The sequence below is a fragment of the Alosa sapidissima genome, chromosome 10 (assembly GCF_018492685.1).
Source record: "Alosa sapidissima isolate fAloSap1 chromosome 10, fAloSap1.pri, whole genome shotgun sequence".
NCBI lineage: Eukaryota > Metazoa > Chordata > Actinopteri > Clupeiformes > Clupeidae > Alosa > Alosa sapidissima.
This window is the reverse complement of record NC_055966.1, coordinates 5,436,632-5,447,259: the sequence shown is the minus strand read 5'-3', so window position 1 is coordinate 5,447,259 and position 10,628 is coordinate 5,436,632. Positions and strand designations below refer to the sequence as shown.

The following is a 10,628-nucleotide window of genomic DNA, read 5'->3' as shown; positions in this document are numbered from 1 at the left end:
TTGCAATGCTGAAAGTGGACGGCTCCCTTTCAGCAGGACACATCCTGCACAAGTTAATGTTGTCAGCTGCTCACTTGCCAGTGGTGACTCAAAAGACAGACGCCTGATTTAGGAACCACATCCTGTGATATATCCTGTTCCTTGCTTCCAGAGCACCAGATCAGTATACGTTTTCAGGCAATACAGGACAGTGCTTGTCTGAGAATCCAAACTTTGAAATCGCAACCAATAGAATAAGCCTGGGTTAAAGTCAACTGTGACTAATACCTTGTCCTTTTCCATAATGCCTTTCACAAGTCCTCTTCTGATTAGTCATTCATTTGATTTGGGCATTTCAGTTTGCACTGTTCTGATTTTTCACTGTCACACTCTAATATGTTTGTGTCGTGATACGTATTTTCCAGCCTGATCTAATTTCAGATACAGGAGAGGTGTTAAATTTCCTTGTGCTGAAGGTAGGGGATTTCCCACAGCGGCCGAACAGCAACCAAACCTATTAACCTTGCACAGCATGACTCAGGATACAACAGCAATGCACAGTTTGTAAACATGCTGTATATTCTACCCAGGATCCATAATAGCCCTCCTCCCTCACAGTATCAAATGTACTTACAGGGGCTTGAATGCCTAACCAAAGAAACAAATCAACAAAGCAACCTATGTGCATAAATAGCCTGCATCACCAATAGAGCAACATTTGTGAGCATTTCAACGGGTTATCAAGCAAACATTGGTGTTTCTTGAATTAGGCCCACAAGACCTCAAGAAGACTCAACCGTAGTGTCGTTCCAGACCCACCCTCCTCCACACTCATCTTTTTACCAACAAATTCTTCAGTCATTTCTCTTTGTTGCTGCTGTGGTCATTTATGGTCTTATCAGCACCATCAATTATACCCTGTAATCCTCTACTATTCATCTATATCTAACTTCCTGCCACATCTATGATAAAACATGTAGTGTGGAAATTCACATTTGATCAGCACTTTGCTGGGCTGGCTTTAATGTCTAGAATGGTCTTGAATATATATGATTAATATTTAATTTGTAAATGAGAAAAAAAGTGTTGCACAGTCTGGTAACATATGCATATCTCTTCAATTTAGGTGACCTTCAAGATATATCATTGTTTATCTTGAAGGCCGCAACTTCATCTTAATTAAACAGACGGAGTCACAGTGACTACACTTTTTCAACATCCAGAAAATCAGCAACTCGCAACAATCCTTGGTGTGCTTTATTAATATTTCATCAATAGTCATAGAAGAGACTGTGATCACTGGCACAAGATGGCTATACATGAAGGCCTTTTTCTCTCACTGTACATGATAATTGTTCTGTTATTTCAACAACGACATGATTTCACATCTTCCAGTTAAATTCACTGTTGTTTCCTTCATGCGCTTTCAGTTATGATCTTTTTTCATATGCCTCATATGATGTTTTTTTTCATTACTTCAATTTTGAGAAGATTATTATTTAAAATATATGGCCCTAGTTTACAGAGTAAACTTTATGCATGTTTAAGATTCAAGTGGCAGTAGTATTCAATGTGTGATGCAGCTGATGTGAAGAACACTGGAGTAATGAGAGCTTTCAGCCTCTGGGTTCAGGCCATGTGAACATGCTGCATAACAGACTCTACAGTGGCGTCCTCTGAGTCATGGCAGTAATGATGCTTTCATCTTACCCCTCACTGCAGTGATTTGCAATCAGACCATGCTCAAGCATCAGAAGATGGTATGTTTTATTGCATTAACAAACTAACAAACTAATAAGTGTCAGGGTAGTCACAAAACCATTCACAACAATCACTTACAATACAGTTAAAGTACAGTTATGCCATTTTATGGTAATATAAAGTTTGCATTTCTGAAAAAAGACAGCTGAAATGGGTAAAGATATCATGCATTTTTTCAGCATACAGTATTTCAGCCAGTCAGCTGCTTGATCAACTCTTATGTTTTGCCTGACTCAACTGAATTCCACCAGGCTCTGCCAACCTGTCATGTCATGTCAGTTGGTGTCACAAACTCTGCCATTTACTGCACATGCACTTACTGTAGTTTAACCAGGGCAGTTAGGCCATCCTCTCACTCTACTCTGAAGGATGTTCAACACTATTAGTGTAACGTGTTGGTCTGTGCTGCAGTCTTTTTGTCATATAGGCAAGGATCCTTACACAATCAACGAATCCCAATCAAAGTCATCTTGAATCTCCTCGCTGTTGGTATGCTTCATTGGTGATCGTATCATTGTTGGGGAATGGACAGCTGTGGGACACAAATGTATAATCCAAAAATGGATAGGATTAATCCAAAAATCCAAGACATTCATTTTTGGATTAAACCTACATTGTATATGCTAATTATGTATGTTTATATTTATGGTTCTAAGCAGATGGGTTTGTCCAAAGTGACTAACAATGACATCAGTAAATACTGCATTGCATTACAATTAACAGTTTATAGTAAAGTCATATTACCCAAATAAAAAAATATCTATATATGTTAATGGACTAAAGAGAATGAATAACAATGATAACCATAAACATTACACTACTGTACACAACTGTAATTTATCCAACCTATGATGTGGATAATAATTGGATTATGCTCATACTGGTACTTCTCTATTAACTTTTCCCTACATGTAACTGAATTGTAAAAAGGCACAAATAATCATATTAACACATGTGTAAAGCTTGGACAGAAATATGATCTTTCAAATTATTGACTGTATTTGTCCCTTATTAACTTGCTATTTCATACATTCCTGCTCTATAATCCACCTCTATAAACAGACTACAGGAGCAGTGTTTGACACAGAAGACGTCCTACCCTTTGGTGACATGTGCTGGTTGGTGACCGGCTGGTTCTGGGTCTGGGGGGTCAGGCTCCTCCTGATGCCCTGGGCGCCTGGCCCACTGACAGAGGGGTAGGCCAGTGGCGAGGGGTTAGTCAGACTCGCCAGCGTGGGTGCTGTGCAAGGCAAGAGAGTCATAGGAAGAGTGGCTGGAGGACCCAGAGTGGAGGGGCTGCCAGAGGGGGATGCGATCAAGCCCTTCTGAGTGAAGAAGCGGTTCAGAGAGTCGCAGAGCGAGGTGAAGAGGGCCGGGTCCAGGGCCCAGTCACAGAGCTCAGCCTGTCTCATGCTCTCCACAAGGTCTGGAAAAGAAGATCAGGTGAAGTGTATGAAACCTACAGTGCATCCAGAAAGTTTTCAGACCCTTTCAAGATTTCCACATTTTGTTATGTTTCAGATTCATCTTTAAATGCATTCAATTATTTTTTTCCCCTCATCAATCTACACAAAATACTCCAATACTCCAGGAGATTCTCCTGAGATCCAGAGTTCCTTTGTGAAGATGAGAGAAGCGTACAGAAGGACAACCATCAGTGCAGCACTCCACTAATCAGGCCTTTATGCTAGAGTGGCCAGATGAGACCTGAACGACTCTCAGACCATGAGAAGTCATTTCCTCTGGTCTGATGAAATGAAGATTTAACTATTTGGCCACGATTCCCAAAGGCATGTGTGGAAGTAACCAAGCACTGAGCTGCACTGATGGTTGTCCTTCTGTACGCTTCTATCTTCACAAAGGAGCTCTGGATCTCATTCATAGTGACCATTGGGTCCTTGGTTACCTGTCTGACCAAGGCCCTTTGTCCCCAATTACTCAGTTTGGCTGGGCGTCCAGATCTAGGAAGACTGTTGGTTGTTCCAAATCTTTTCCATTTGAGAATGATGGAGACTACTGTGCTCTTGGGCACTTCCAATGCTGCAGACATTTTCTTGTACCCTTCCCCAGATCGGTGTGTTGACACAATCCTGACTCGCAGATCTACGCACAGTTCTCTCGACCTCGTGGCTTGGTTTTCACTCTGACATACACCATCAACTGTCATGAGACCTTATATAGACAGACGTGTGCCTCTCCTAATAATGTCCAACGAATTAATTTAGGAACAGGTGGACTCCAGTCAAGTTCTAGAAACATCTCAAGGACCACTGACAGAAGTAGGATGCACCAGAGCTCAACTGTAAGCGTCATAACAAAGGGTCTGAATACTTATGTAAATTGAATATTTTTTGTCTTTTATTTTTTTATAAATTTACACTCCAGACACCTTCTATTTTTTGGAGTATTGGAGTATTTTGTGTAGATTGATGAGGGGGAAAAAATCCATTTTAAGATGAGTCTGAAACATTACAAAATGTGGAAAACTTGAAAGGGTCTGAAAACTTCCTGGTTGCACTGTACATCTCCCACTTAACTTGAATTACCTTCACTAAAATGATGACTACAACATGATTAATGTAACACTATTTAAACTGACCACACTCACACCAACCCCAGAAAGACCTACAGTATGTATATCAGTCATATTTCATTACATGCAAGAAAGAGAACTTTTGTAAAGCATATAGGCATTTCAAACTGAAAAAACTTCAACTAACCAGGGTGACTGGAGAGGTCTATGTTCGACCAGTCCAGGCTGTTTGCGATCCTGAAACTCTCTTTTAAAGAATCAGCGTTGCTTAACCAGTCTGGAGGCACAACTGCAGGGGGGTATACTAAAGACAAGCCTTTGGGAGAATTGATGGAGGAAGAGAGAATAAAATGTACAGAAAGACATTGGCTGGCAAACCATGTTAAGCATAACTTTCCTAAAATAGTGTTTGCTCACCAGTATTTTGTATTGGTCGTTCTGGCTCAGGGTTTGGGTTTGGGTTCTGACAAGGTTGTGGAGACAGTGGAGAGAGGATTGGAGTGTGCAGCGGGGCACTGTCATTATTCATCCCATACAAAGGCACAGCATCCGCTACAAACAAGGAACATTCCAGAAAGACCATGGTGTGATGAGCATGAGGACAAAAAGATGTACCACGCACTGGAATAGCTAGCTTTGTCCAAATACAAAGTACATGGACATTCTGGCCTTTGTGTGTCTTTCCATCAAACTTACATTGTGAGGCAACTCGCTCTCTCATGTTCCGGCAGAGGGACTGGAAAGAGGCGTACAGGTCCGGCATGTTGAGATCCGTGAAGGGGAAGCGCGAAGGGGGGTCGTTCATGGAATGTGCCGGAAGAAGAACCGATGGGGATGCCAGAGGGGGTGCACGTTGCTGTGGTAACACAAATAAACACTCTGTAAGTAAAGCGTGACACATGTGGGATACATGTGGCTTTAAAGACGTCATATACCTTGAAGGGTGGAGGTGACATCACATTCTTCTGGGTAGGCTGTGGGGGGACATATTCAGGCTGAACCTGAAGGGGTTGGGGCCTCACTTCCTGTACAGCTGGTCTCTGAGTGACCTGGGCCTGTAGGATTAGAGCCAGTCGTTACAACAAATCCTCAATGAAGTTACATTACTGAAATGATGTTTGAAATGTGGATGAATGGTGAGAAAATCACCTCAGATTCTGTGGGATATGGACGTTTAATTCCTCTTGGCTCTTGGGGTTCAGGGGGTCCATCCATTGTCCAGTAAGAACCCTTTAAAGGTATTAAGATATTTAAAGGAGAAACTTGAAGAGGTATCTTTGGTATTTTTGTTGTTTAACTATTCAAAGACTTGCTAAGACCAAAAAAACTCTTGAATTAGCCTTTCCAAATGGCTTGAAGTGCATTAGCTGAAATGAATAAAATAACATTTCAAGATCGAGTTTACAGATTTGATTGTTTACCAAGTATGTTACATTACCTTTCCTGGATCATTCTGGGGCCGTGGGACCTTTCGGAAACACTTATTCAGGGACAGGTTATGTCGAATTGAATTCTGTGAATTTAAGTATCACAACACTAATGTCACTGTTGGCATAAAAGCGTGTGTCAATACATTAATGCATATGGTAAATATGGTACATCAGGACCAGTTACATCAGGTAATTTATTATGCAACTGAAATGAAGAAAGCCATCAAGTCAAATTTACACTTCTGTCTGTAGTGTTAACATCTGTGCCTGATACATGTTTATGCTAGGATATTTAACCCAAAATACAAACACGTGACTATGAAGGCATTGTTTTCCAAAGACAGCACTGTGCACTCTGGGAGAGTTTCCTGGTAACAGTTAAATCCACTCGGCAAGGCATGTTAGTGGCTCTTCCCCATGGATGCATTCTTCAGAGGAGGTAACAGAAGGGATAACTGGAGAGGTCTGTGTTTTCCCCAGACATGCATCTCCAATCACTCTGGTGTTAGACCCTCTCCATATCCATGTCTCCAACAACACTTAATGCAGCTATGCTGTTTGTATGGATCTGGAGCTGTATGTTTGCATATCCTACCTTCCATCCTCGTCCGACCCTGCTGTAGTAAGGGAATGTGTCGCTGATCCAAGTGTAAATGTCATTCAAACTGAGTTTGCCATCAGGGGCTGCACGGATCGCCATTGCAATGAGCGTGGCATAGCTGTGAGGAGGCTTCCCTTTGGAGTTGGAGGGAGATGGGGCCGAGGGAATGCAGGGAGGAATGTCTCTCTCTCTCCTCTTCTCCTTCTCCACGCGCTGTTTGCCTGAGCGTAGAGTGCTTAGGCCCAGCTGTGGGAGCCAGTCTATGCTGGTTAAACTGGAGTCCAGTTCTGAGGTCATTATTATATGCCGGTCACTCTGTTGGACATAAAGCAGACTTCACTGTCGATCTACTCAGTTCTGCACAAAATGGTACACATTGTAAAAGCATCCCTTTGACGCTAACCCTTTTCAAACCATGATTAAACCCAAAGTTGGTACAGATTTATTTATTAAGAAAACAAGTTCCTTTTTCTTGATCAGTTCCTCTTGTCATAAAAGCAGAAGTGCAGTAGAGTATCAAAACATTGTACAGCACTGATGTAATGGACAAGTTTCCACACATTCCTTCCAAATAGCCTCAGTGATAATTAGCAGAGAGAGGTTAACTTACTTCTCCCCTGTCAACAGGCCCCAGGCTTCACAGTGTCAATTTTTAATGCTGTCATCAGTCGTGCAAGGCTCCGAGTCGAGCTCTGTCCTTATATTTCTTCCGTTTGTTTTCCTCAGCTGCTCAGCCAGTGAGAGGCACTTTCATCATTTTCAATGATTGGACTCGACGCGTTTGGTTGTTTTGTTTTAATTTAGACGGTCAAAAAGTATTAAGGAGGGAAAAAAAACTTCCTTTTTCGTGCGCTGGCTTTCTCCTCCCCTTCTTTTTCAGTCCTGTGAGAGTCATATGCTCCTCCTACTGTGTGACATCAGTATGTATCCACTTCTTCTCTTTCTCTTTTGCTCCCTCCCTCTCTCTCCACCTCTCTGGAATGGTAACACACCCTTGCACTCAGTGCAACCGAAACACTTCCTGGTCCAATGTGAGTTTTTGCTAGATATGGAGTCAGACACCCTATAGGGAGTTGACACCAGGGGGAGTAAAAATTATATTTGAACTTTCCTAGCGTCAGTGTACATTTTACAGAAGTAATGACATTAATACTTAAGTGCAACATGAAACAATCTTTAATTCTTTTTTTCCCCTTTTAAAACTTATTTTATTAGATAAATATTAGACTGCATACATCTCTTAAAATTTACAAGATTACAATGGAGATATTTCTGAACTTAAAGTAGACTGTCCGCTTAGAACAATCACAATTTGTTTGACCCAGCTCTCTACCAAACAGGTTTTATTGTTGTCACATTTCAGAGTGCATACATTAAAACGATGTGGAAAGCACTTGTTGTGGCGACAGCCCTGTCCCTGCTCCTCACAGCGAGCTGAAGAAGGACACCAGGCCGGTGTCAGGCGAGGGGTGGGCCAGCAGCTTCTGGATCTGTGGACAGAGGTAGAGGACAGATAACATCATCACCGCTGCCAGATGAGGCCTCTGGCTGATCTGCCTGTCCATACACTGACCCTTCCCCCAGAAGCCATAGACCGCTGCCCTTTACCCCGCAAGCCAAATGTTAGTGTTGCCACTTTATATACTTTACAACAGCATACAATTATGCTATTTATGCTGTGAAGCATATATTTTCAAAAGCATACATATTTAGCAGCTTGTCTTTTTTGACATTCCATTAGACAATTGTGTCATTTTAAACATCATTACTCATTAAATAATTACAAAGCATTTACTTTTTTTATTTTTAAAAGTATTACAAGCAAATGGTAAGTTGTTAAAGAGGATACATTCTGCTGTATTTTGTTTTAGTTTTGTCAGCTTTTCTTGGAAGAACACCTGCTCTGCAATGCAGTACTCTGACTGGAGAACATATGCCTTATGTTGTTCTGGTTATCCATCTGAGAAGCGCTTGGGACATACAGCATTTCCATACCTCTTTGAAGTTGGGATGCTTGGCATCCTGCACCAGTTGCAGCAGCAATCCCTCAGTTGTGGTTAGAAAAGCTCCACTCTGCTTCAGACGAGACAGTGCAAACAACCGGTCCGTCTGACTGGAAGAGATAAGCAAATGTACACCCATAGTCCATTTTTAAGCGATTACAATACTAATAGTCATGTGAGTCTGTGTGTAATGTGTCAGGTACCTCCGTGAGGACACAGCATCTGCCACAATATGCACCTCTATGCCTCTGTCCAGGAGGTCAAAGGTTGTGCACTAAAAGAAAAATAGGCAGGTAAAAATTATTACAATTTTACTAGTGTCATTAGTAAGCGATCTTCCCTGTTGTTGTGTTTGATTAGGGATGCAAACAGATAAGGGGTCTAAAAGGTAAGAACGGAGGAGCTGTATCACAGTGGTAGCAAAGATTGTAGTAGGCGCCTATATACAATCTTTGGCGTCAGCGTCTCTACCACAAACGGGCTCAGTGTCCAGGGGGACCCAGGGTCGAGTCCGGTCTTGGGTCATTTCCCAAACCCACTCACCATCTCTCTCCCTCACTCATTTCTGTCATCCTACCTATCCTGTCAAATGAATCCTAAAAATGGGGCAACCTTTATACGTTAACACACAAAAATCTTGTTTTAGAAGATGGGTTTCCGTAAGAGCTTAATGTATAACGTATTAATGTATAAGTTTAATTTTACCACTGGTTACATCCCTTGAGAATTGTAAGTAAACTGAGTGTGTCTTCTACTTCTATGGAGAATTGTAAGTAAACTGAGGGTGTCTTCTACTTCTATGGAGGAGAGGTGTAACGCACACCAAGACGAGGTGCTTGCTGCCGGTGTGTAAATCCAATGTAAGAGAAAGAAGGCATGAACGGATTATAAACTTTTGGGCCCCTGGGCCCAGATGTATTAAGAGCCCCCCACTAATTGTCGCATATGTGTGGGAGGGGGGGTTTGAACATTTTTAATTTGTTTGATGTGATTTCCTGTATTCTGGTGCATTTTGGGGATGGCCAGTACTTTAATTCAATCAGATTCATAGCCTACATCCTGATTTGTTTATATTGAGGCAATGACTCCATGCAATGGCTTGGGCTTCAGGGCCCCCTGACCCTGACCCCTTGGGCCCCTGGACCTGGGCCCGGTAGGCCCGTGCAGTAATCCATCCCTGAAAGAAGGTACCGCACACTCAAGAAATAATGTTTATGCTATCTGATGAAGGCCTTGTAGGCCGAAACGTTATCACCGATTAAACATTATTTCTTGAACTTGGAGTGTGCGGCACCTTCTCTTACATTGTCTTCTACTTCTAGTCTTCCTCTTCTACTCCCTCTCCCCCAACTTCTTAAATAATTTCTCCTCGGATCTGCACAAATCTTGTGGGTGACCTATTTTGAAAAAGACAAGTCTCACCAGAAAAAATATGAGACTTCAGCTTGATATACTGCACTCAAAACAATGCTCTGCAACTGTTTACGGTTAAGAATCAAGGCAACAGCATACCGCAATGCAAGCTTGAGCCTCAATTCCACACAGGATGGCCTTCTTGGGGTCCCCAAGTGACTTTAGCTCACTCTGCACCTCCTCAGTCAGCATGGAGAACTTGGTCTTAGCGTGAGGCTTCAAGTCTGAGGCCCCCAGCTCTGGCACAGTGGGACCCAGCCCTTTGGGATACTGCTCTGTTACAATGGGAGGGATGCTAAGAGCCCGGCAAGCCTGTGAGAGAAGAGAAACTGAGGTAAGTGAAGTGAATCGATGGCTTCTTTTGAATGTGAGGACGTTGTAATACTCTATTCGCTTGAAGAAAACAAGCCACATCTGCATTAGATAATACTTGGACTGATCCTCACCTGCAGCACTCTAGCTGCGTTGCCCACAATGTTGGTGAACTGGAAAATAGTCGGACGGAATTTTTCCTGCATGTCACAAAGCAACAGTACAGTTCCTTTGGTCGAAAGTCTTCCAATGCTCCCCACTGCAAGTGAGATTTGATAATATGTCTGAATACAACAACACATTAATTTCAAACAGTGTCAGTCCTAGCATACAAGATTAAAGAATTAGCTACATTGCCCGAATTCAGTGTTTGATTTCATGAGTAAATCCATAAAAGCCACAAGCCCCATAAACTTACTGCTGACGACAAGGTGACCACAAGGAACGTTTGGACGAAGACAGGTCAGGTCACTGTTGTAGAGATTGATTAACTGGTATTTTCAGTATCAAAGTTTCCGCCCCCTTTTCTTATTGGAAAGTTCTAAAATGACATTCAGTTATTTAGTAAGGACTTCCTCAAGACGACGCTGCTTCCA

General features: G+C 42.2%; 2 protein-coding genes across 3 annotated transcripts; both read right to left on the bottom strand.

Moving 5' to 3' along the window:
- Positions 1-1,724: 1,724 nt before the first annotated feature.
- On the bottom strand, positions 1,725-7,335 carry foxj2 (forkhead box J2). Its single transcript, XM_042108330.1, has 10 exons — positions 6,915-7,335; positions 6,299-6,619; positions 5,712-5,786; positions 5,423-5,503; positions 5,209-5,328; positions 4,970-5,129; positions 4,691-4,825; positions 4,461-4,589; positions 2,840-3,166; positions 1,725-2,272 (listed from the first exon to the last, which is right to left on the bottom strand). Exons 2-10 carry the CDS (start codon positions 6,599-6,601, stop codon positions 2,178-2,180), a joined length of 1,425 nt encoding a protein of 474 aa, XP_041964264.1. The 5' UTR covers positions 6,602-6,619; positions 6,915-7,335; the 3' UTR covers positions 1,725-2,177.
- A 127-nt stretch (positions 7,336-7,462) lies between these two features.
- On the bottom strand, positions 7,463-10,607 carry isoc2 (isochorismatase domain containing 2). Of its 2 annotated transcripts, none has more exons than XM_042108337.1 (6): positions 10,451-10,607; positions 10,167-10,316; positions 9,820-10,032; positions 8,511-8,581; positions 8,300-8,417; positions 7,463-7,794 (listed from the first exon to the last, which is right to left on the bottom strand). In XM_042108337.1, the coding sequence occupies exons 2-6, from the start codon at positions 10,236-10,238 to the stop codon at positions 7,729-7,731; spliced, it is 540 nt and encodes a 179-aa protein (XP_041964271.1). In that variant the 5' UTR covers positions 10,239-10,316; positions 10,451-10,607; the 3' UTR covers positions 7,463-7,728. The 2 variants fall into 2 exon arrangements, with proteins under 2 accessions (XP_041964271.1, XP_041964270.1); XM_042108336.1 differs by having other exon boundaries at positions 10,167-10,291.
- Positions 10,608-10,628: the final 21 nt, after the last annotated feature.